This window comes from Vigna umbellata, chromosome 1, assembly GCF_029865625.1.
Source record: "Vigna umbellata cultivar VRB3 chromosome 1, Vumbellata_1.0, whole genome shotgun sequence".
Lineage (NCBI taxonomy): Eukaryota > Viridiplantae > Streptophyta > Magnoliopsida > Fabales > Fabaceae > Vigna > Vigna umbellata.
In genome coordinates, this window is record NC_142165.1 from 17,013,336 (window position 1) to 17,041,003 (window position 27,668).

The 27,668-nt window shown below is 31.2% G+C and overlaps 2 protein-coding genes across 2 annotated transcripts; both read left to right on the top strand.

Moving 5' to 3' along the window:
• The first annotated feature begins 2,928 nt into the window (after nt 1-2,928).
• LOC124831186 (calcium uniporter (DUF607)) lies at nt 2,929-5,814 on the top strand. The gene is made up of 2 exons (XM_047305097.2): nt 2,929-3,602; nt 5,119-5,814. The coding sequence occupies exons 1-2, from the start codon at nt 3,063-3,065 to the stop codon at nt 5,617-5,619; spliced, it is 1,041 nt and encodes a 346-aa protein (XP_047161053.2). The 5' UTR covers nt 2,929-3,062; the 3' UTR covers nt 5,620-5,814.
• Nucleotides 5,815-17,596: 11,782 nt separating this feature from the next.
• Nucleotides 17,597-25,891, top strand: LOC124831187 (uncharacterized). Its single transcript, XM_047305098.2, has 17 exons — nt 17,597-18,075; nt 18,643-18,996; nt 19,099-19,239; nt 19,610-19,742; nt 19,849-19,962; nt 20,055-20,128; nt 20,215-20,289; nt 20,791-20,883; nt 20,999-21,059; nt 21,589-21,921; nt 22,688-22,814; nt 22,924-23,023; nt 23,594-23,663; nt 23,748-23,900; nt 24,064-24,159; nt 24,513-24,832; nt 25,266-25,891. Exons 1-17 carry the CDS (start codon nt 17,992-17,994, stop codon nt 25,524-25,526), a joined length of 2,589 nt encoding a protein of 862 aa, XP_047161054.1. The 5' UTR covers nt 17,597-17,991; the 3' UTR covers nt 25,527-25,891.
• The last annotated feature ends 1,777 nt before the right edge of the window (nt 25,892-27,668 follow it).

Here is a 27,668-nt window from a genome sequence, read left to right on the forward strand (position 1 = left end):
ATAGCTCTTTGACTTTGGCTTTGCTCAACGAGCACATTTTCACTCAACAAGTCTGTGTAATTTTGCATAACATAGTTTTGAAGATTTATGTCATTTCAGCCCTACCAAACAGTTGAACAACTATTGCAAATATATCAAATTTCAAATTATTCAACCTTTGCTAACTCAAATAATATCATTTGCAATACCAATCGTGTAACATTCTCAATCTCATCATACAATTCAAGTAAGCCAAAATAAAACCTTAATTTCAATTCCACACATCATACTCAATGACACAACTCAATCATACAAGCAAAACATTGTACAAGCATACAGTAAAAAATTACAAAGTATTAATGACATAAAAAGTTTGTAATTAGTTTCCCTTACTTAAAATACATATGCAATTGCTCTAATGAACCTCAACTCCCTTTAAGCTCAAAGGATGTCCTATCTACATATACGAACAACACAAAAACAACCAGGACACACCATTAAAATCTTTTAAGCTCAAAGGAATCTCAAATCCCCTACTTGAAAGTCATGCAATTGCTCCAAGGAATCTCAAACCTTTTTAAACTCAAAGGATATCCTATCTATACCTACGAACAACACAAAAACGATCAGGACATACCATTAGAACCATTGATCAGACTCATATGAAAGACTAAAAGGACACATACAAGTGGAAGAATGCTCACATGCAACAGAAAAAAACTAAAAAAAAAGGTTGAAACTCAACTTACACGAACGAAAAAACTGATTGGTCCAAATTAAACTCTTAGGATCTTGATTTTCAATCAAAAAAGAAAAAAAAAAGAACTCTTACAAATAAGTTAGAGAACTCTATAAAATTGATTTTTAAGATTATGTGTTTTAAAATAATAAACTCATTCCTAACAAAACTATTTATGTTAAAACATTTTAATATTATAATAATTGAATCTTATTATTTTTAAACTATTATTACTTTTAAAATATCATTCTATAAATTTTATATATATATATATATATATATATATATATATATATATATATATATGAAGAGGCATATGTTAATTTTTTAATATTATTTTTTAAATAGTTCATTTTACTATTTCATAAATAAAAATGATTTCTTTATTTATTAAAATAAGTAGTTAAGTATTTTTTATCTTAAAATTTTTCAAAATAATTTTTATATGATATATTTAATATTATTCTTACAACATTGTATACTTTAAAAATGTTTTATTATATTTTTAATTAATTATTCATAAAAGCAATAAAATAAAATAATATATATTTTTAAAATTATATTTGCTGTAATATTAATAAAAGAACTCTTCCCTTCCACTAATCTTTCTATGTATCCAAATTTTCACCCTTTTATGTTATAGATAACTGATCCTTTAAACTCAATTAGCAATTCAAACTGAAAAAAATTACCTAAATAATAAAAATTTAATAAAAATAAAAACATTATTATTATTATTATTATTTATTTTAATAATGATAATGATAATATCAACTGTTTTATTTTACCTTTTTTTTATAATAAGAAAAGAAAAAGTTAACAAACATTAATATATGCAAATATCTATATTTATACTATTTCTAATATAATTAAAATGTACATACATATCTTCATAATAGTACACCGTTTTCCCTAATTAATTTAAATATATATATATATATATATATATATATATATATATATATATATATATATATATATATATATATATATATTATAAAACAACTTGTTCACATTATGCCTAATATTGTTTTTACAAAATTATATATATTTAAATTATATTATCTTTCTACTTTTTTAATTAATTACATACAAAATTAAAAAATAATATATATTTTTTAAAATTATATTATTTTAATATAATAAAAATATGAATATAAATGCATGAAAATGTATATATTTTCAATAATTAATCTAAAATATGTATATATTATGATTTTTTTATATTTTATGTAATATTATTGCCGATTTTCTTTTGAAAATCTGTAAAAAATAATTGTTTAGGTTTTATAAAAGCTAACTTAATATTTCCTGATAAATTTTAGTAGTTATATTAATATGAGAAATTTCTTGTAATCATATTTTTATTTACTCATAGTATTGGTATAAATTTTATTAATTTTTATAGGATTTGGATTCAGTTTCTATTGAACCATTAGCATTAAGTATTAAGGTATATGAGAAAACAAATTACATACTAGAGTAGTTAATAAATATATAGTGACTAAAAAAATATGCTTATGATTTTGTATATATTATTTCATTTTATCCTCCAATAACTTAATGCATGCAAATCATATATGTTATTGATAATTAAAAGATAATGTAAACAATGATATTATTCTGATCATGGTTAATTGGAAAAGATATTCCTTTACTTTTGTCCTAACGAGATAAAAAAGAATACATTATTTCAAATTAGAACAAAAAAAAATGTATGACTTTTTTATTGAAAAATAGTAAAAAGGATCCATTTTTTCATATTATTAATATTTTTAGTTATAAAAAACTATTATTTGTCCTTTAGAAAAATAATTAACACCATAAACGGAATCTTTTTCTACTTCTTCTATATATATCTACTACTTTCTCAATATATTTAAATCTTCGTTATCTAATTTCATTTCTGTACACGCGTGGTCGATTAAGTTTGACACGTGTATTTATGTTTTAATTAAGAATTATAGATAATAAAATTAAATTGTGAATATTTCATATGGTAATAATAACAATAATAGATAATAATGAATAATTTAGTAATTACTTTAACTGATTTTGGCCAGATAGATCAAATTGATATTATCTTTTAATTAGGTGGGAAATGATACCATTAATTAGATTAATTTAAAGATAAAGAAGATAAATTCTTCTTCCTTGAACTTTGGACCTCCTATATATATACTCTTTCCACACAAATCTCCACTATCACGAGTCTTACAACCTTCTGTTCTGAACTTTGATTTATTGGACACACTTTCTCTCTCGTTTTTCTCTCAACGAAGAGAGAGAAACAAATTTAAAAATAATAAAATTATAAAAAACACTGAGAAGAAGAAACTCATCCATGGCGTTTCAGAGGCTCTTTGCCAAACGTCTCGATCGTTTCAAGATGACGATGTCGTATCAACGCGCCATCGTTTCCAAAGCGGTCACATCACCTCCTATCGTGCCGCATGAGAGTTCTGATGACAAAGGTTTTCTCCGGCGGGTTTCGCTCCTACGGCGAGCAGTATACCACTCCACTCCGGTGCGTCTGCCGGAGTTTTTCTCTTTTCCTGTAGGAGAGAAACTTCGAGAAGCACTCAAAGGCATCAACAACAGTACTGGTATCGCTCCCGTGGCAGCTCCAGTCGCCAGCCATGCGGTGTGCGAAAGCGGAATGTCCGTGGAGGATGCAAAGAAGATTCTGAGAGCGGCACAAATGGAGAAGGTGAAGGCAAAACTGAGGAATGTTACTCAAAGTTCGGTTCAGTACTCTGAGTTCTTGCGGATCTGCGTTGAGGCTTGTGAGAATCATGAGCAAGGTGCAGAGTTTGCAAAGATCTTGGATGACTCCGGAAACGTCATCGTTTTGGGAAACGCCGTCTTTCTCCGCCCTGAACAGGTACTCACCTCGGATTCTGATCATTCTGACATTTCAGTTTCCCTTAACTCAATTTTTTTTATTTACTTTTGAAGAAATTATATAAATTATATTTTGTTTTTATAATCTATTTTGTTGATGGGAGACTGCTTTGTTCATGAAGAATTTTTTTCTTATTTGTCACTGTTGTGGCTCTTCATATCTTTATTTAGATAATACTTTTCTGGTGTTTTTTGGGGATTAATATTCTGATTATAAATTCAATCACAATAGCTTCTGTAAAAATCATAGTGCTGTTTAAGAGAAATTGATATTGATTTCAATTGGGTTTTTATTTATTTCAGCTATAACAGAGTTCTGTTTTTTTTTCGAAATCATCATAGTTAAAATTTTGATAAAAAAAAGTAGTATCAGATACTAATCTATTGACATTTATTTCATACCAATGTATTTTGTAAATTTTCTCACCGCAAGAAAATCAGAGTAAAATTCAAACAAAATATTACAACAAATTATAAGAAAATGATAAAAACGTTTTTTGAAACGGTCACGTGGAATTAAAATCCGATTGAACTTAAACCGCATGGATTTTGACAATGAATAGAGGCACAAATTCTCATCTTATACATAAAAATATGGTTTGAATGCAGAATAGTGTGGTCCATTAGGCATTAAATTTACTTTTAATAAAAAAATGTGAAAAAAAGACAATGGTAATGTGTCAGTAAAAGGGATTGAATTGAAACTGCAGTGGGCACGGTTATTTTCTGCAATGTGGATTGTAATGAGGAGATCCTTATCCTAATATGGGGTAACGGGTATTTACTTTGTCCCATCCCCACAAACATTAACCCTGTGGAGAGTTTCAACTAGATTTTTTGGATAGGTATGTGAGGTGTCTAAGATACTGGTTCCCCATGGATGGAGGTGCTCTGATCAGTGACCACTTTTGCATGGATTTTAATTTGCGTGACGGAAGCCTTGTTTTTTCTCTTACTATTATTATTCATTATTTCATTCACTCTGTACAATATTTTGGCCATTATGGCATTTTATGTCTGAGTACCTTTCCTAATCTTCAAAGCGTGGCACCATGCTGTGCTTACCTCTTGTCTTCAACTCTGGGAGAAACTCCAAATTTTAATGAAAGGTCGCGATTATCTGAGGTTTTCTTTGTCTATACTAGCGGTGCCTTAAAAACAAACCGCTCTCTGTATTCATGTTCATTTCTACAGTAAAAAAAGGCAAAAAAAAAAAAAAAGGCAAAAAGTTTTTACAATGACAACTTGGTTTGTAGTTGCTGGTACTGTTCATTGATTATGATGATAATTATATTGTAACAGCAACTTTTATTAGTTTATTTCATCACAGAAAGTGTGGGATTTGATTGACTCTGTCTATTTCATAAGTTGGAATTAGTGTAAGATTTGGCTTGTCCTATGGGACAAAAACTGGGACAAAAACCTGGTCAATTAGTGGCTATTATATCGCATTATGCATTGAGTAATTTTATAATGTTTTTTTATTCTTTATTTAGGTGGCAAAATCAATAGAGAGCTTAATCAAACAATCAATAGCCAACCCAACAGATCCCAGAAGGAAAGAGCTTGAGGAGATGGAGAAGCAAAAGGCCGTGATTGATGACAAGGCCAAGGCCCAAGTCCGAACTGAGCTTTATTGTGGGCTGGGCTTTTTGACAGTTCAAACCCTTGGGTTCATGAGGCTGACATTTTGGGAGCTAGACTGGGATGTGATGGAACCTATATGCTTCTTCGTTACCTCTTTTGGGTTTGCTCTTGCTTATCTTTTCTTCATGAAGACCTCCACAGAACCCAGCTTTCAGGGCTTCTTCTTTCACCGATTCAGGGTGAAGCAGCAACGTCTGATGAAGAAAGAAAACTTTGACATGAATAGGTATAAGGAGCTGTGTAAGGTGTGCTATCCCAGTTTTGAAGGCGGTGTCAAATCTGAACATTCTTCACTCTCCCACTATCCACCAGAGACTCATCTAAGTGATCTAAAAGCTTTGCGTGGTTGAGTAATTATGTGCAGATAATCTTTTATTTCAGTAATGTTACTCTTTGGCATCACTGCAGTAGATAACAAAAAGATCCATTTTAACAGTGATGAAATGAAAAATTAAAAAGGATCAGTAGCTTGTAGATTTTCGGTCCTTTTGTTTTGTGCAAGGGAAAAAGAAATGGATCAGTTTCATTTTGAGTATTTTGCCTTATTTCATTTCTTTACAACAGTGGAAAACATGTTTCAATTGTGCAATTTTTTTTATAATAATTTTAATAAAAATATAAATATATCAAAGTTATGTATATTAATAATCATGAAGATATTTTTATAATAATTTATATATGTTTTATAATTTTATAATAATTTGTATGCGTTTTATAATTTTATAATTAGTACATTTGTGAATTTTCATTAAAATAAAAATAAAATATGTCTCAAAATAATGAAAAATTATTTTAATTTTAATTTTGAAAGTTTTGACTATAATTATATAATAAAAATACTTTTTGATTTTTATGAATATTTATTTAATTATAAAATATAAAGTTGGTTATTAAGTATAAAGATACAAAACATAGTAAAGTTAAAAACAACGTGTTCATGAAAATGTTATAAAATTTCATCTTATTAATATGTGTTGAAAATGGTGAAAATTGTCAAATGTATATTGCTGACAAAATTATCAAATATTTTTAAAATTAACACTTGAACAAAATGAATGTAAATAACAGCCTAATTATTTTTTAAACAACTTGACCAATAATTCTTATTACAAGATACATTTACAAAAATTATTAGTCTTTATTATAAGGTATTTTATAATTTTTATATAATTTTTTTTTCTTCTTTATCCAATTAAATATTATAAAAAAGTGTATTTTGTAATAATGAAAAGATAATTTTAAAAGCTATTAATAATAAGGTTAATTTAGTATGTTGACTCTATTTTTTAAAAATTAAATGAATGTGTTGTTTTTATTAGTAAATGTGATTATGTCATTGTATTTAAAAGAGAGTACATCCACGTTATTTATTATTATTATTAAGAAATTTATTTATATTTAAAAAAAAATTGAACTTTCATTTGTACGAGGAACTGAAAATACTTATTTACAATTTTAAAAAGGATAAAAAAATTAAAGAAAACATTTTATATGAACTAAAAGCAAGATTCATTTATTTTTGTAAGAATTATAAATAATGATTTTAAATGTTATAAGGTGAAAAATACCAAAATGAAATATTAGAATCAACTAATTTAAAGAGACTGGAAATATATTTAAATATATTATTGCTATTAATTTCTAAACTGGGCTAGACATTTCAATGTTTCACACTTCTCAGAAATTTATGCTTGTAAAAAAATAGGAAAAATGTATCATGTTTACGTTTACATTTTCGCTGTATCCAATGTGGGCCTAAATACCTATAAGTGTAATCTGGACCAGTTTTCTGTCTTTGGGCCTAAATTTCTCACTACCAACAACTATAGGATGCTTCTTCATGCACCATTCTTTTTTCTTCCTGCACTAAGTTAGATGAAATGACAATTTTACTCTCTGATTCTTTCTCTGTGGCCAATGAAAAAGAATTAAATCCAAATGTTTTTTCATTGCATTTCGGAATTCATATTTATTTTCTTAAAATACATTTTGAACTGTGTAACCCAAAACATATTTCTATTTTTTTTTATAGATATCTAGATTATATTATCTGACAGATATTTTTAAATTTAAAAGTATATTATGAAATGTATATTTCAGAATATGTTATTTTAATACATTCTGAAATACATATTTCGGATTTACCTTTTTATTATGATTTTAGTGAGAAGTAATTTAATAATTTTTGGTTTTATGGAGAGGAAAAGAAAAAGAAGTGCAATAAATTGCATCAACTTTAAGAAACTAACCCATGGATCTGTATGCTTATGTTTTGACTGGGTTCTTCTTCCTTGATTTGTAAAAAAAATTGCATAACAAATTTTAAACTCTAAACCTTATATTTTAAAAAAATATATATATAATTTTTTATTAATTCATTATTTATTTGTTATTGTATACGTTGAATTCCTCTAAATCCAATAGAAAAATTACCATATGTATTTTATCAAAATATTTTTATAAAATGTATGTTAAGATATCATTATCTTTTTAAAAAAACTCAAATTCAATACTATTTCAACAAACAAAAATACTATATGATTAATATTAATATGATATTATCTAACCATCTATATCACCAAAGTTTGCTTTCTTGATTTTGTAAACACAATCTCATTCAATTACCATAAAAAAACTATACATGCATCAATTCAAAACATTTTTTTAAGATAAAACTTGATGAAACAAGTGTGCAATTCCCTTTCTAAACCTAATTGGGGTGATAAGGAAGCTAATAAGAAATGTATAAAAAAAGGAAAAGCCATATATAGTGTGCATGACCCACAAGCTTTGAGAAAATTATTTTGGAAGTATGATGATAACCAGACCACCAAACATAAACAACTCAACTGTCACAAATGCTTACAAAACCATGCTGACAAGGACTTAATATGATACCTTTATCCACACTTGTTCAACTGTGACTAAAATAATATCTTCTTTTCTGCTGGTTGCTCACCAAGAGGTTGATGGGTTGTACCCAAATTCACCATCATTGTTGTTGACCTAATATCATATGAGAGAGAAAATAAATCAATCATTTTACTTCCAAATTTTTGGTTTAATATATATCTTTTCTCTCTATTATTATTCAAAGTGATTTTCTAATCCTTTTGTCTTTAATTTAGTTTAGTCTTATTTAAAATATATATATATATATATATATATATATATATATATATATATATATAATGTCTTTTGTTAAATTAAATTATTGTTGATACGGTTTGAAGGTTATTACGTCTTACTTAATGTATGGTCATTAACTTCTTTTAAATAAAATGAAAATTAAATTGAAGAAAAAAAATTAAAGATAATTGTTGGAAATTTCACATCAAAGATAAGACCAATTTAGAATATATAATTGGGTACAAACCTCACTTTAAAAATCGATTTTGTGTGGGATTAAGTTAGATTTAAAATCCACTTCTTAATATGGTATAAGAGTTATGGTTAGAGCTTATTCTAACAATATTTGTTGTTTGTTCGACATATTGTTTTGTTTGTTATTGGACCGTTATTGGACCACCCATTAAATGTTTAGTTTCACGCTCGAGTTGTATATATCTAGACTTGAGGGAGGTTTATTGGAAGTTTCGTATCGACTAAAGATAAGTAGAATTGATTTTGTGGGGTTGAGTTAGGCTTAGAGTCCACCTTTTAATAATAATAATAATTAAATAAATCTGTTAAATATTAAGTTAAGAAAACATATTAAATGAAATATGTTATTAAAAAAATTACATATACTTGAAGTAGATAAAATTTATACAAAGTTTATTATTGTTTCAGTAAATAACTTATATATATGTTGTTGTTAATGTGTATGGTAGAGTTTTATTAAATTGTTATAGTTTTGATACTCAGGTGGGAAAGGTCAACACATTTATAGATATTTGAAGTGGTTAGTTCATTTAATTATAATAATACATTTAATTATAATAATACGTGTTTGTTTATCCAATTCAGTGTGCGGATTAATACAAAATTAATGGAAGGTCAAAGTATTTTAAAATATCATGAAAGCTTAAATTGTAGGTTTGCAAAATACCAAACCTAATCAACCCATCTTTGATAGAAAAGATAACCATCATTTTGGTCTTTTGCTTGCAAGTAAGTCATATGCGTTGCCTTATTTTGCCGGTTCAAAGATGAATTCTTCTGATCAAATCCTTAGCCCCTTATGGTTTGGTTTTCAAGATTCGTAATTTTCACTCTCTAAACAAATAATCATGCGACATTAAAAAAATATATTATGATTAATAAAGCTAATAGATGTTTATTTAGTTTCATAATATTTATTTTTGTTTTTACAAAATCAAGTGTGTATTTATAAAGATTTTTAAGAACGTTTCAATTACTTTTAACTTTCAATTTATAAAGTTTTTGGTTTATTATTGAGTATTCGTTCTCCTTAAACTGAGTAGAAATTATAACTACGAAAAACATTCTAACACTTAAATCAGTATAGTCAATCAACAAACAAATAATATAGTAATTAATGAATGTAATCAAGATAATAAGATATGTTATTTATACTTAAGTTTTTACCTTTATAAACTTATATCTATTGATCCAAATATAGGTTAACTTTTGATTTATAGTAATTAATCATAAGTCATTGTTGTTGCTAAGTATCTTATATAATATTGTGATAGTCAAATAAAAATAAATTAAATATTCGACATGTGTTGAATACTTTATATGGTATATATAGAGTAGATTTTCATTTATAGTAATTTGTTGAAAAAAATTCTCCTTCAACTCTGATGGACTCTGTGGGCAAGAGTGAAAATTAAAATTTGAAGTGGTTGCTAGATTTTGGTAAGTGGACCATTTTTTGTAGGTGCCAAGAACCCTAGCTCACGTCACTTCAACCATAGAGAATATATGCAGTGGAAGAAAAGTCCCTTTATTAAGAGCCAAAATAAAACAAAAAGCGAAAAGAAGGAAAGAATAAAGGAATGAGAAGGAATGTCAATTTTCAGTTATAAAGCTTGTCTTTAGATATAAGAAAGCTCAAGACCCCACCCCTTCCCCCAAAGTGTACAATCCTTTGTACAGTATTTTGTAAACGGAACATCCTTTGTCAGACTTTTGATATCACTGTTTATTAGTATCAATATGTTCACGAGAACATACAAACATCGATCAAATTTTAACTCAATTATATAAGAGATTGACATCACTTTTATCTAAAACTTTAAATGAATTAGTAGATCTTTACATAGTATTCACTTTTTCATTTTTATCCAATATAGACTTAAATTCACATTTGGATTCTTAATATATGTATGTGAGTTAATTAAATTTAAAGTGTTTAAGTGTGCTTAGTAAAATAATTATTGTTTTTTTTTTCTATTTAGTATTAATATATATTTTTTAAGTAAATTATTATCGTTTAATTTTTTGTTAATTGGTATATTGTAAATGTTATTTTGTTTTTTATCAGTGCAATGGCGGATTTAAGAAGCAAAGTGCGGTCTTGGTCCTCAATTTTATATATATATATATATATATATATATATATATATATATATATATATATATATATATATATATATAATATTAAATATTTTTAATATATTTTACATTTTCAATAATTTTTATATATTTATATACAAATTTTGTCACTCCAAAATATTTGTTAAAGATTGATTAGAGGTTTTTGATTTTGTGATTAATATAAAATGATATTATGGTTAATATAAAATAACAATTAGCTTTTATTATTTTTATTCAAAATATATTAGATAAAGAGGTCATCGTGTTTTTCAATAACTTTCATGGTATCGTTCATAATGATAAGAATCACCATACTGATGTAAGTCATGTTGATAATCCTAGTATTCTACTTGATTTTAATAAAATCAAATTAATATTGACAAAGACAAATAAATAAGATGATAAGGTAGCTACATTACCTATTTAAGAAATTAAACAGTAGAAAAAGATATAAAAAATTTGAGTACATTGACCAAAAATATTATTTAGTACTTGATTAAAAATATCAAATTTGTGATGTTTAATATTTAATTAAGCTTTAACTAAATTTCCAAATATATATATATATATATATATATATATATATAATAGTTTTAATAATAATAAAAATTTACTATTAATCTTCTACATTATCAAATGTTGAAGAAAATATGATATATTTGAAAATATACGAACTGAACAAGTCATACAAATATATTACTATTTATCGATCTGTCATAAATAATATAATACAACACAAAGTAAAGTATGCCAATTACAAAAAGACATAATCAGGGAAATACAACATTAGTGAAGCTTCGTACAAGCTGGGTCTTAAACAACATATTAAGGATGACAAAAGAAAAAAATTTAAATTAAGAGTTTTAATGATTTCATGATTGAAGACTTAAATAATGATTAGATTCAAGAGATACATTGAAGACTTAAAAATTTAGTTATTGAAGTCTTATAATATATATATATATATATATATATATATATATATATATATATATATATATATATATATATATATATATATATATATATATATATTTTTTTTTTTTGAAATTAGTAGGTGTAACATCCCAAAAATACAGCAATATACTATATGATAGAATGATTACAATTAATAATAATTCAGTTCAGTCTTATACTAAGAGAACGTACGCTCATGGCCAAACGGCCTTACAAAAGAGCTGTTATATTAAAACAATACATAAGTACGAATTTGACTGAACGGTTTACAAAAGCCAAATACCGAACGGTCATACAGACAAAGATTAGAAAAATGGCGAAAGAACGCCCCATTACAAAAAGAACTACTCTACTGACCGAACGTCCTAAGGTTCGGTCTTAACTTCAACTTCGACCAAATTTTCTTCTTCCAGTGTATCTTCCAACAGCGCGTCCCCTTCTGCTCACATTCACACGGATGATCATTGCAACGACAAGACAGACGTACAAGACGAGACAACACAAGAAAAACACAGGGTAAGCTTATGTAATTTAATTCATACATACACATTCATTTCAAACAATCCAACACTCAAGATAAATTTCATCATACGAATCATACAAAGCCTATCACTAGATTGACTGTCCGGACTGTATGAAATTTGTGTAGCTACAGGCGTTCGTGCACCCGGGTGATGTAGTAACTGGGATGCCCTCAACAGCTGCCACCCGAGGTTAGCCCTATCTGTCCAAAGTACCCCTAAGGACTAGGACCTCCTGCCGTTCCCACACATGACCTACCCTCCTCTACGTGAAGACGAGTACTCACGGAACATCAGGATGAACAACCAGCTTATCATACCCACAGTCATACTTTACCAATTCCAATATTCATACATGAGTCGTTCCTCCCCGAAATGCTCGTCCATAAACCACAACATTTCCATATCACATTTTCTTCATCTTTCACTAATACATATCTCATTTAACCACCTCGTACAAAGATTCATGAGGATTACAAATAACGAACGTTCAACCCGAACTTAAAACTGGGCCGAACACATAGAGCGAGACCGAGAGATCTTCAAATTTGAGAGTAGATTAAGACCAAGGATTGACATCGGGATTTAAGAAAGATAGCGAGCACAATAATATATATTCCAAGAAACGAATGGAACAAAAGTCTATTTCAATGTTGAGCCAATTAGATGAACCGACTCTTGAGAACTCTATTGAACATCAAAAGACTAGACCAAGAACGATGACTCCAGAGTGAAACCAATGAATAAGAATATTTCAAGGCACGCAAAATAATACTTAGAATTGTCTCATATAAAGAAACCGAACGCTTATGAATACTTAGTTTAGTTGAGTTTAGTATTAAGAATCCAAGTGACAGTCAAAGACTGGACATTATAGTGAGCGATCCCTAGAGGGCTTGAATGAACGCTCATATAAGGAAATTTAGCTTAAGGAGATAGGACAAGTGCCAGGTGTGAGACCAAACACTCGCTTAGGACGAACACTTAGTATAAGACCAGGTGCTACTAACGGATATAAAAGAAACTGGATAATTATGCCAAGATACTATTGAAGTAGTATTTAAGAATAACTAAAAATATTTCAAAGCAGGATATCAAGACAGAACTATGCTTGGCCGAACGTTCAAGCACAGAAGTTCGAAGTGTAGACGCTCGTCCTTAACTAGGATTCTTCCCAAATGAAAGAATCCACTACAAATCCAAATTCACTAGAAAACCGAACGGTCAATGACCGTTCAGTAACGTACGTACACTTTCTTAGGGGAATTTCATACCAGAATCAATATTATTCAAATTCAGTTCTTAACATATAGTTTCACACCTTTATACATTCATACCATAATCAATTTTTCATATCTCATGCCATCAAATCATAGAATTTTCATACATTTCATGCATCATAACATGGCACAATCATTTTTCATATCAAATCAAGTCAACGAACGTTCATGCAACACATAGTCATATAAATTAAATTAATAAACTTCCCTTACCTCTAGCGTGAACGAGCGTACAAGCTATAGGATGCGGTTTGTCTGACTAAAATTCTTCTACCCTCAACGTTCAATCAACTCTTCAAACCAAAACAAACGACAGACAAACTGGTTTAGAATGATACTATGAGCTCATGCAACCAGGAGTTGGTTTGCATGTGCCAGGAAACGAACGACTAAAGGCGAGAAAACTTACCAGTTCATAACTCGAAATTGTTCGGTTCAGAATGAAGCTTAGGATGCCGGAAACGCTTCTACGATGCCTGAATGGTGATCGGAGAAAAGAAAGGGTAAGATTTCTTAGAGAGAAGGGAGAGTTTTCTAGTGAGAAGGAGGAGAAGATGAGAAGTTCAGAGTTTTTGGGGAAGGAGGGTGCATGTAGAGAGTGGAACGGTGTTTTAGAAAAATTTAGTTTTGCTTCCCACGTCAAAGACGAACGTCCGCTCGTCTGCTGACACCTGCCTTCCACTATCTGATTTCCAAATTCTCGCTGTTTGATACCTGGCGTCCGTTCAGAGGGGTTTTGAGTGCGTTTTTAATGACTCTGACAGGAGGATTTTGGGTGCGTTTTAATGAGGCCTGACAGTAGGTCAAGCAAGAGGCAGAATTCAAGCTACAAAGTACTTAAGGAAAAATTTTATTTTTCATAAAACAATAAATTTATGAGTAATTATTAACGGAAAAAGCTATGATTAAATTTCATCTATCTCCCTCATATGTAATATTGTTTGACACAATCATACACTATTTAGATTCACTCTATTGATGATGATACACATACAAAATTCATTTATACCAATTTCTCAAGCATATAATTCACAAGACAATTATACCAATTGTTATTTTCTCATGCAATTAATAAATTATCCCACATTCGGATTAAATGTTCATAAGCAATTAATAAGTTATAATTTATTCCTAATATTACAACATATGAAGTATTCTCATCCAAATAAGAATTTCAGAATCCCAATTGAATCTCAAATTCATAGCCAATAAACATTATAAAATGAAGCATAAAAAACATAATGAAAATACCAATATGAATGAAAATAAAATTCAATGCATGAGAATATTACCATAATACATTCGAGTTCAAGTTGATTACATTTAATCCCAAAGAAGGAGATTAGGTAATCATGGTAGTCATTACAAACCAAAGAATTGGATAGGAAAGACAAAAGAGAAGGTTTCGAAATCTCTCTACATTTCTTTTGTTCTAAATCCAACCATTGACCTATCTCTTTGACAAATCTTCTCTTTGGACTTTGACACATCATGGTCTTTAAGTGATCTCGTCCAAATTTATAGCTTGTTGCTAAAGCTACATAAAATCTTGCCCTGACAACAACACTTCTCGCTCAAGTGACAAAATTCTTGCTTGAGCAACACCAAATCATTGTTATATATGTATTTAATTTTCGCCATGGACAATATGTTTCTCACTTGGGCAAGAAAGCAGGTTAACAAGTGTTGCTAGGGTGACACATTTTTTCTTGGGTGAGAATGTTTCATAGGCTCCTTTTCCATTATTCACAGTGTCGCTTGGACGACAAAAGTGTTACTTGGATGACAAGAGTGTTACTTGGGCGATAAATGACTAAGTCAACATCTCCATTGTTGTAAGTATCACTTAAGCGATATATTTCTCACTTAAGCGACACTTGAGTACTTTGTCAGTTCTTTTCTCCTTCAAATGTGTATACAAATAGAAATTAAACCACCCAAAATCACTTTTTCACACTTAATATATCTTAGATCATGGTATTTTATTATCATCATTAATACAATTAAGTTAATAAGTGTCATGTTTTTATAAAAAAAATTAGTGAATTTTGACTATGAACTAGGCTAGACGGGCCATGTTAAGATGACGAGTTTAAAAAACTAACTCGACTCACTTGATTGTAATCGGGTTGGTAGACTGGCTCGTCGAAACCAACCCAATTTTATATTTCTACTGTTGAATTCCAATATTCATCAATATAATCATAAAACTAAATGGATGTTATCATATATCTATAAATTTTTTCAATTAAAATTTTCAATTTAACATAACCATCACATTATATACTATTTTATGAAATGTTTTATTTATCTAAACAAAATACACTTATAATTTTTGAAAAATGTTATTTCAACATCCAACACAGTTATTTCAGCATCCAACACAGTGCTCAAATGTCATTTCTTCTTATGGATAGAAAGCTGAAACAATTTCTCCCTTACTTAAGTTATGAAATGTCACTTGATTGACGTTATAAAACTTAAACTATATATGCAATATATATACATATTGAGGAGAGAGTTGATAAAATTGCTCCATTGTACTAAATATTGAAATGAACAGTTGAGTGATTATTCTCATAGAAAAAAAATATTATATTCTATTATTCTCTTTCTAAAATCACAAGTCACACCTTCAATAGTGAAAATCATTAGTTAAATAAAATTCAAGTGTTTCATACCAATTATATTGACAAAACAAGTTAAAGTTATTTATAAATGTACATAAGTCACGTTGAGTAATTTTTTTGTATTATTTTTATTAGATCAAACCTAAATAAACTAATCTATCATTAATAGGATATAATGCATCATTTTTACAAACAAAAAAAAGAAAAATACAAATTATTTAAGAGAAAAAAAAACTGTCTTAGAAAATTATGGTATAATTTTGACCCAAGCTCAATAATATTTACCATAATAAAATCAACTTTACAATTCGTAAGTAGTTTTCTCATAAATTTAAAGGAGTTAGAGAAAATAAATTCCAAAAAACTTATAATGTTTATATAAAATACTTAATTTTTTAAATTATATCGTTAAAATATAATTTGAAATTTAATATTATTAAAATCATACGTAACATTTAATTTTGAAAACATTTAATAAAAGTTAAAGTTATTATTAGTAAAAGTTTTTCGTACTTCTATAATTATTTTTCAAACATACAATTTGGACATATTTGAATTTCAGAAGGCAAAGTTTAAAAATATTTCCATTCTTAAAACAACAAAACCTTCTTTCTATGTTTTATATATCAAATTTAAAAGAATTAATTTTTCAATGTGAATTCTTACAGATGGCGCTGCAGTTATAAGTTGAAAAGTTTGCTGGTAAAAGAAAAAAGTTTAAAAGTTTAATACTTTAAATTCGATCACAAAAGATTTTATAAGGGTATAGTAAATATATGAATAATTCGTCACATTATTTTTTTTATAATTGTAAGTTTTTTAATGATTTAAATTTTCATAATCATATGAATAATGATCATATAAAACTGATTTATGTTAATTTTTTTTTTTTTTTTCTCATTATTGACGTTGCCTCTTAAAGAGTAATTATGGATAAGGAATCAATTAATGAGTGTATTTAATTTATAGGTAAACGTTAACTGTACGAAGCTGAAACATTTCAACTTGTTTTAATCAGAGTCTGAGATCCTGATTAATTAAAACATCATTTAAAAAAAATTAGAAAATTCACACCAATATACAGATGGAAATTTATTTTTATAACACTAATTTTAAGAATTTAAATTAAATTTAATATACATTTTATAAAATAATATTAAAATTTATGTTCTTGGGTATAAAACAAGCAAGGAATTAAATATGTCATCACGTTAATTAATACTCAACACTAAACTTAACGACGAAGAATTTTACCCACACGCGTTGATAAATAAAGATCTTCATTTAGAAAGTTTACTTTTATGATTAATTATTAAAGTATGATATTTTTAATTTTGTAGTAGAAAAATGGAACATAAAACAGCAATAAATAAAAACGCAGGAAAACATTAAAATAATATTAAGAACCAACCACTCCACCCAATATTTTCATCTTCTCCCTGTCTTCTCAGCTTCTTCTTCTATCTAATATCTTTCTATTTCTTTCACTGTCAGTGTCTTCTTTTTTTTCCCCCTCGTTTCAGGGAGAAAGAAGCTCGTACCTAACGCAACGACGTCGTTTTGCGACTTCGAAGCTCTGTGAATCGTTCCACGTTCTCTCTTCAGAAACTGAGGTTCCGTTTTCAGTTATATTTATATATCTCGGAACGTTGTTAATCGAAACCAGTGTTAGCGGTTGAGGCGCAGGGTTAGGTTTCTCTCTCTCACTCTCTTCTGCGCGAAGCTTTTCCGGAATGCATCTTAGCGAGCGGTTATCGAGCGCTCCGATCGAGGAATCGCCGGCGGTTTGATGGAATCGGCGCCGTTTGCGTTCCGGTGTTCGCCATTCCATGGAGTCCATGGTTCGGTGCTATAGTTCGTGCGCGTTATTCGGATTTCGTTGCAACCTTCGATTCGCCGTTGTTGTTTTCGAGGTGTGGATTCTGCTACTTCTTCACCAGTTTACGAATATTTTTGTTCGTTTTTTATCTGTTGTTCGGACATTTCTTTTAGTTCAATGTTGCTATAACGCCTAGGTCTTGGGATTTTTGTGAATAGCATGCTGAACTCTGCTTAGGATCTACTTTGTAGTTGGAGAATGTGAGTGTAGATTTATAAGAGAATTGGTGTTTAAACGTTATATTATCGGACTTGAAATTCGGTTTTACTATTTGATGATTTTGTTGTTGTATGGTGATATTTTTTTTTTCTTGTTTTAGAAATTTTCACGATTTGTACGAGTGACGAGGTAGTAAAATATATAAATAAATAGGGGATTAAGATTTAAGAATCAGAATGTCTTTAATTTCTATTTCAAAAATCGGTCTTAGTTTTCAAAATGCAACTAAACAAGCTTGCTCAGGCACCTCCATCTAACCATTCATTGCTTGGAAGCAAATAATTATGAAGTTTTGATTCATAATGTTTGTTTAAAACATTGCATGAAAGTGTTGTCAGTATGGTTTCTAAAGTTGGATATCTATTGTTATATCCTGCGTCAGATTGTATTGATATTGGCATGGTTGGAAGTCTATAATGCAAAGCTCCCAGAACACGGATTTCATGGGGGAGGTTTGGAAGGGAGGAGTGAGAACATTGCCTCACACTCTTGCATACATGACCAGATACTTGAACAGAGAAAACGACCTGGTCGAAAGGTGTATTCCGTTACCCCACAGGTTTACAAGCCTGGTCTTTCGAAACGCCTCCAGCTTAAAGGTAGAGCGTTGCTTGGTATATCAACATCATCAGAGCTTCTAGGGATTGAAAAGCAACCTATTAGGATATATCTAAATTATGATGCAGTTGGTCACTCCCCTGACAGGGATTGCCAAAAGATCGGTGATATTGTCAAGGTGTGTATTTAAAATCAATGTAAAAAGGATTCAGTGTTAATATTGGTTTTCTCTTTCACATATACTATTGGTACGGTTTAATCATTATTTTTTTATGAACAGCTTGGGGAGCCTCCCATAACTTCTCTTCCTGGTTTGCCTTCCTGTAATCCTCTTGCTGATCCTCCAGTCTCTGGCGATTGTTGGTATAACTGCACTTCTGAAGATATCTCAGGAGAGGACAAAAAACATCGCCTTCGTAAGGTTTGTTGGGATTTTACCTTTTTCTTTTCTATTTAATTATAAACTGTTTTACTTGATTGATAATAAAAAAAGTGCGTCCTGTTGCCATAAAGAATTAAAGGTCTGGATATGCCTGAATTCCAGAGAATTATATGATCCACTATATGGGTCCATAGTAGGCAGCCTTACCTTGCAACACAGCTTGAGTCAAATCACATAGCCACAAGTCCAACTGTTACGTTGATGCTCCTCCTCATCATGCCAATTATGTTATGTGATTCTGTGTCATTTTTGGCAGTTTTCTATTTATTGTTTGTCATGGTGGTGTTAGCTAGAGCTATACTATAAATATTGGATTGAGATATTTATCATTAGTAGAAACTTATTGCAGGCATTAGGTCAGTCAGCTGACTGGTTTAGAAGGGTATTGTCTGTGGAGCCTGTGAAGGGGAACTTGCGATTAAGTGGATACTCTGCATGTGGACAAGATGGAGGTGTGCAGCTCCCTCATGCCTATGTTGAAGGTATGATTCATTTGTTGGCCTTCTGTTGAAAGTGTAGTTCTTATAAAGCTTTTGGTTAACTGTACTACTAAATTTATGATGACGACTCTTTGTTTGCCTTCCCTAGAGGGAGTCTCTGATGCCGACTTGGTTCTCTTGGTGACTACAAGACCTACTACTGGGAATACACTTGCTTGGGCTGTGGCATGTGAACGGGACCAATGGGGTCGTGCTATAGCTGGTACATTGAATGTGTGGGTTTTAATGTTGTCTTTATCCCTGGGATGCTTTGTAACTGAAAGTGCTCTTTTGCTTGCTTGTATTTGTGTGCAGGACATGTTAATGTTGCTCCACGTCATTTGACAGCTGAGGCAGAGACTTTGCTATCAGCTACTTTGATACATGAGGTTGTTTATTTCTGTATAGAAAAGATGAGATTGCAAACATAGCTATCTATTTTGTGTCTTTGTTGATTTTATTTGATGCTTTTCAGGTTATGCATGTTCTTGGTTTCGATCCACATGCCTTTACTCATTTTAGAGATGAAAGGAAAAGACGCCTTGACAAGGTATTTGCTGCTCTTTTTGTGCTTTTACAATGCTATGGTATATTATAGATTTATAAGCCATTGATTTTCAAGTATACTTTCCTCCATGTTTGATTTGAATTTTACAATGTGGAACTGAACAATGGTGGGTGGCTTCTAACTTCATTTGATACATATAGTTGTTTACTGCTCTCTTTATTATAATTATAATTTATCGTAGTATACTGTCAGTCATGAAGTTTGAAACTAAATATGGCTGAGATTGTATTGCAGGTGGAGACAATTTTTAGCTCTTTTACATTATTAAATATTAATTTGTATTGAAAATAAGTTGATGAACTTTAATGAATATGGAGTTTGTATGAAAACCTTACAAATCTTTTGGCATTTAATCCTATTTTTAGAACATCCTCTGTTTTTCTTTCTGATATGATGTTAAAATCTGTTTTCTTTTTAAGCACTCCTTTTCCTTCTAAACCATATTGTCACATTTTGGAAACTCGTTGTTTCTTGTGTTTCTAGGTTACTGAACAAGTTATGGATGAAAAGATTGGGCGGATGGTGACACGAGTGGTACTTCCACGTGTTGTCATGCATTCTCGGCATCATTATGCGGTAATTTCTATGGAACATATTCTCTATGATTTCAATGACAACTTTCCTGTTTTCACATGTACTGGGATCTTCATTAGAAGATTCAACTAATGATTGATTAGTGATTTATTGGCAGGCATTTTCAGGAAATTTTACTGGCTTAGAGCTGGAAGATGGTGGAGGACGTGGCACATCAGGTTCTTAATCTCATCATTTTCTTCTTATTTATAAGTGCCATCCTTTTCCTCTGGTCTATGTTGTTTCCACCAGACTTAGATTACATTGGCAAGCTGTTTTTCGATTGCTGAAGCTGGTAAAGCTTGAATTTCATTCAGAACATTTTATTTGTCTTTTTATATTTCCAATCCCTCATCCTTCCCCTTCCCCTTTTATTTTGAAAGAATAAAGCTATCCTGGTGCTTTAGTCCAACCAATATTAGTAGAAAGACTAGTTAATCCTGGGTGTTGCAGTATAGCATTTATAAATTTTTGCTCAAATGTGGTTTATATGGTTTAAAATTTATATACAATATGGATATTGAAATGTTGAAATATTTTTGCCCTCTTGGTAAAATTATTATTCTGTTCTTTAATTTTTCCAAAAATACACTTGAATAATGAAAAGGTATGGAAAAAAAATTAGAAAATATCATGCATGATGTTGAAGTGCTGCTTTTAACTTATACCATCAAATTCATCAATCCGATTTTGATGATTGGGTTACAGGGTCTCACTGGGAAAAGAGGCTTCTGATGAATGAGATCATGACTGGTTCTGTGGATACAAGATCTGTAGTTTCAAAAATGACACTAGCTCTATTAGAAGACAGCGGATGGTACAAAGCCAATTATAGTATGGCAGACCAACTTGATTGGGGTCGGAACCAGGGTACTGAGTTTGTTACCTCCCCTTGCAATCTATGGAAAGGGGCCTATCATTGCAACACAACACAATTCTCAGGTTGTACTTATAACAGAGAGGCAGAGGGTTACTGTCCAATTCTAACCTACAGTGGAGATCTTCCTCAGTGGGCTCGGTATTTTCCTCAAGCTAATAAAGGTATGCATTTTCATGTATTCATTTTTAATATTTGAGTGCTAATCTGTGTATGGACTGTGTGCTAATCTGTGTATGGACTGTTGAGAGCTTTCATGTGTTGATAATCAATGCTTGGGATAGATTATATTTTATTAATGCTATACTACCAATTAGAACATTGTAGTAGAATGAATAAAGGGAAGGTCAGAGAGTGGGTAAAGGTGAACAATTAAAGTTAGGACTTAAGCATAAGAGGAGAACTAAACCCAAAAAACTAGCTATTAGGTGGGAGAACTTCAAAGTTTAAGTTACATTTAGTAGCTCATTATACTCAATGTTCCTAACTTTGTTAGGGCCTATAAGGGCTGACGTCTATCACCATGTTTGTAGCAGCTAGGAGGGAATTTAGTTAGAACTGGAGGGGAAGTGAGAACCAAGGTCTCTCCAATTTCTTAGTGGAGTGCGTAAGGGAATAAATTATCTCAAGATACGTATATTTTGTACCCTATGCTCAATCTATCTTCATTGTATACACTTGGTGAGGAAGAACAAAATGTCAAGTGTCTTTTACATTCTTTCCGTATAAATTTCTTATATCTGGACACATTCTTACAGACTGCCAAGCGATTGTATTTTTGTAGATTATTCTAATTCATTTGTAGCCGTTGGTTTTTATCTTGTTTCACATTGATTTTTTGTCACTGGTAGATGTTGTACATGGTTTTAAATGCTAAATGAAGATTTGGCCGTAGAAAGTTGAAATATCATGATGCACTGGTTTGTGCAGGTGGACAATCCTCATTGGCTGATTATTGCACTTATTTTGTGGCATACTCTGATGGATCATGTACAGACACTAGCAGTGCACGAGCACCTGATAGCATGCTAGGTGAAATTCGAGGAAGTAACTCCAGGTCAGGTTTCTTCTTTGGAATGATAACATAGCCTGTTTTTACCATCCAATTTGTCATGAAACAGGGTGTATGATTTCTAAGTTCTAACTGTTATTGCTTTTTAATGCAGGTGCATGGCCTCATCGTTGGTGCGCACAGGATTTGTCCGGGGTTCTCTGACCCAGGGAAATGGCTGTTATCAGCACAGGTGTATCAACAATTTTCTAGAGGTATAGTTTGTAGTGTTAATAGTTTTAAGGAAATGCCTTAGTTGAAGTTAAAGATTGGCAGACAATGCCTTTTTTGATTGATATGGAGATGACATGATGCAATACTATATCCTTAGACAATGAAAGTCGGACAAGATCATTTAGGTACAGCAGATTTGAAAGTGTGTAGCCAATTATTGACGTTGAACTAAGGAATGAAAATTGAACTACTACAGAACTAGCCAGATAATTAGGTTGAATAACCTCCACTTTGTCCCTACCCACTCCAGGGGCTGATTGTTTGAGCAATGAATGACAGTCATTGAATTTTTCTTGTTCTTGTTAAAACAATAAATTCATACTTTTTGTTCTTTCCTCATGGTTTATATTATTGTAGATACTTTATATTCTGAATAAGTAATTATTTCTCTAATTTGCAACCAAATTTGAGTAGACACTTTCTTCATTAACATTTGAACGGGTTGCAACTGCTGCTTATCTTTTCTTTCACCTTTTATTGAATTGATTGGTGCATTTCCCTTCTTTTTCCTGTAATGTGAAACCACTGAATGAAGCTCCATATTACTTCAGGTTGCTGTGGATGGTGTCTGGAAAGTGTGTCCTCAGGCTGGTGGACCCATTCAGTTCCCTGGCTTTAATGGTCAATATTTACTGGTGTTTTCTTTGTTTACACATTAATGTTAGATTCCAGTAAGCTGATGGCTTGCTTTTTGCTTACCAATAGGGGAATTAATCTGCCCTGCATATCATGAGCTCTGTAACACGGATCCAGTGGTTGTGTCTGGGCAATGTCCCAGTGCATGTAATTTCAATGGAGATTGTGTTGATGGAAGGTGTCACTGCTTTCTTGGATTTCATGGTCATGATTGCAGTAGACGTAAGCTCTAATTTCCCACGCTGTGTTGCTTGTGTCTGGGCAATGTCCAGTACATGGGCAGTATTCATTTTACTTTGATTGCTAAAATATTACCTTCTGTGTAGTGGTACAATATTTGTTTATGCTTTGTTTTATTAATTATTGTTCTCTTCGCATATTCCAGGTTACTGTCCCAGCAATTGCACTGGCAAGGGGGTGTGCCTCACCAGTGGAATATGTGAATGTAAAACTGGCTATACTGGCATTGACTGTTCCACTGGTACATTTCAAGTTCTATACTTTGTAGTTTCTTGCTTAAAAATTGTAACAGTAAATAAATTATCCTAATCTTTTAGCATTAGTTAGATAATCACGGATGAGCTTTTGAATAGTATTTACATTGTTAGCCAATATGATGTATATTCGAGTGCTAGAACATATGGACTATATTGTGGTCCTGCAGGATAATTAGGCTCAGTTCAATTCATGAAGGCTCCTAGTTTATGTACCATCCTCCTTCCCCAAATGTTTGGATTGCACTTACATGTTAAATTTAAACATATTTAGTGAATCTCGTTGAACAATATTTCTAGTAGGAAAATCTTTAATTGTTGTCCCTGATATTACATGCAGCTGTTTGTGATGAGCAGTGCAGTCTTCATGGTGGAGTTTGTGATAATGGAGTTTGTGAATTCCGTTGTTCTGACTATGCGGGATATACTTGCCAGAACAGCTCCAGGCTCCTCTCCAGTCTTTCAATTTGCAGAAATGTGCTGGGAAATGATATTTCCGGACAACATTGTGCACCCAGTGAACCTAGCATACTTCAGCAGCTAGAAGAAGTGGTTGTGATGCCCAACTACCATAGATTATTCCCTGGTGGTGCTAGGAAACTATTTAATATATTTGGCAGTACGTACTGTGATGAGGCTGCCAAAAGGCTTGCCTGCTGGGTAAGTTCTATCTTTTCCTGCCAAAATTATAATTTAGATTCCTTCTTTTTCCTATTTGTAATACGATTCATTCTTAGTCATGCTCAATTTTTCTTTTCAATGTGGTGTTTATTTTAATTTTTCGGTAACTAATTATTTCACACAATTTGAAGCCTTGCATGTGACTTTCCATTCTGATGTAACAATAGCACGAACCAAATTTATTTGGTTTTAAAACAATATACTGACGGTGGTTATTCCTCTAGCCATAATGTAATGCTGATTCTGACTAGTATGCTGATTCTAACATTGTGTCTTTCTGAGAATGACTGAAACCTTAAACTATAATTCTTTTTAGTCGTGTAATGCTTGATTACCCTGCTTCTAAATTTAGCTGTTCATTTAGTTGTAATGTTGCTTATTTATCTAAAACTTTTGGTGCATTAATTTCCAGATCTCAATCCAAAAGTGTGAGAAGGATGGAGACAACAGGCTACGAGTATGTCATTCTGCATGTCAGGCTTATAATCTAGCATGTGGAGCTTCACTGGACTGCGGTGACCAAACCCTTTTCAGCAGCGAGGGGGAGGGGGAGGGTCAGTGCACTGGCTCTGGTGAGATGAAATTGTCATGGTTTAATCGACTAAAAAATAGTTTTTCTTTGAGAAATAGTTCCTCAAAAGTGATATCTATAACAAGATATAGGCAGCTTTAGCTTCGATTGTTTTCTCTCTCTCCAGGGAGAGGGGTGCTTGGATTGTAACTTCACATGGTTATTTTAGGAGAAATAGGGGGCATGGAACGTCTTAGATTTAGGGCCTAACTCGTCCAAAATTGTCTAGAAAAATGGGATGAGAAGGCTAAAGATTTGGCTTTCGAAGAGAGCCGCTTGTAGAGAAAATTTATAGTCTTTGGAATTGCATAGGTGATGAGAGAAAAGCTGAAGTTTACATTAACTGACTTTTGGCCGAAGGCCTTCGGAGGGGAAAGAAAAATATTACCCTTCATTTGTTTTGCTGTATGTATAGTTTACAAAGTCTTCTTCATTTTACCCTTTTAATATGTTTTTTTTTTCTAGTATGGCCATTTTTTTTAGTCAGCTTTACTCTTGTTTCTTTGTTCCGTGCAATTTTATCCAACATTTTTTCTGTCGAACATTCTTCGTAACATTTGTTAACACATTTAGTTGAGTTCTGTTAGAAATAATTAAATTCAGTAAGTCTTAAAACTTATTTAATGTTTTTTAATTTTGTAATTTTCAGTAAAATTTGTTGTTTTACAACATGAGTTTGTGTGTTGAAAGGTATGAGCAGAAATAATTGTGAAAGTTAGTAGTATTAGATTTCATATATAGCCATGATTATTTAGCCATATAGTAAAACATCTTAATTTTTTTAACACTACAAAGTTCAATATCGAGGAAAAAAATCAATAGAGAAACTTGATCTATTTAAAGAAAACATCTTTAGATGTGTAACTACAACCAAAATTTGACAGACACTGATAATCTTGATGAAAAGTTGAATAATCCAAGAAAACACATTCTTGTGAGTGGGTATCTTCTAATTTGTAGCTGTAGTATTGTCCCAGAAAAAGAAATCAAACTTAAATATAAGACATTGTAAGGGATATGATATTGTTGGAAAAAATGTATCACCGTTGTCTAAAGTCAATAAAAGAATAATATTTTGTATAAATTTGTACAACACTTTCAAACCACTTGGTTTCAAATACATCCACAATTTTAAGACTAAAACTATAAATCTAAAGTCTATTATATAGCATTGACATTTATTTTTTGGTTTAATTCTTACTTGGTTTGTTTGTTAAATGAGTTTTTTTCAGTTTAGTACCTGATTTTAAAAGTGTATACATTGGGCCTTAAAGTTGTAAAAATTATATGAATTAAGTCCCTTCCGTTAACTTGGCAGAGTTAACTCCGCGTTGACATGACTATAAAATTTGATCTTTTTCTTTTCTCTCATCTGTTCTTTTTGTAACGTCCAACTTTTTTCTTTATATATCTATGATTTTCATAATTGAAGGACATTTTTTTTTCTTTTTCTCCTTTTGCTGACGTGTTCCTCTACACATTCCCCTTCCTTCCTCTCGGCTTGACACTCTACCGTTCGGTTCAAAAATTCCTTTGTCGTTCGGTGCAAAGTTCCTCTGTCGTTCGGTGAAAAATTCCCCTTTCCTCTTCTCGTCTTGACACTCTGCCGTTCGGCTTGACACTCTCGGCTTGACTTCCTTCCTTCCTTCCTTCATCCAACGCTCGGCCACTATGTGCAACTGATTCACCCAGCTCGTTACTGTCATGCCTTGCACTGCGAGGTTGTCGTACTCATCTTCTTCACCAAACCTCCATAGCTTTGCGTAACCAGGGCACCATCGGCCCATCCCCTTCTCCATCATTCTCACGCAACAACCTCTATTGCGAAACCTTCACCAACCTAAATGGCGCCGCTGTTTGTAAAAGATGGAACAATGAATGAGACTGATGCACCGAACGATAGAGGATGCTTGAACCGAATGGCCGAGGACCTCTGCATTGAACGACCGAATACTGATTCACCGAACGGTAGAATAATGGGTGAAGAGACAGTTTCACCGAAAGGTAGAGGACGCTTGAACCGAACGGCCAAGGGTGAAGGAGATGATAGGAAGATCAGAGGAGAGAGGAAAAAAGTCTATTCACTCACTAACTGCTTTTAATTAATGTTGAGAGGAATAGAAAAGAGAGAAAAAAGATGGCAGGAAGAGCAGGGGAGAGAGAAAAAAAGTGCAGCCACGTCAGTACGGAGTTAACTCTGTTTATGCCAATTTAACGAAAGAGACTTAATTCATACAATTTTTA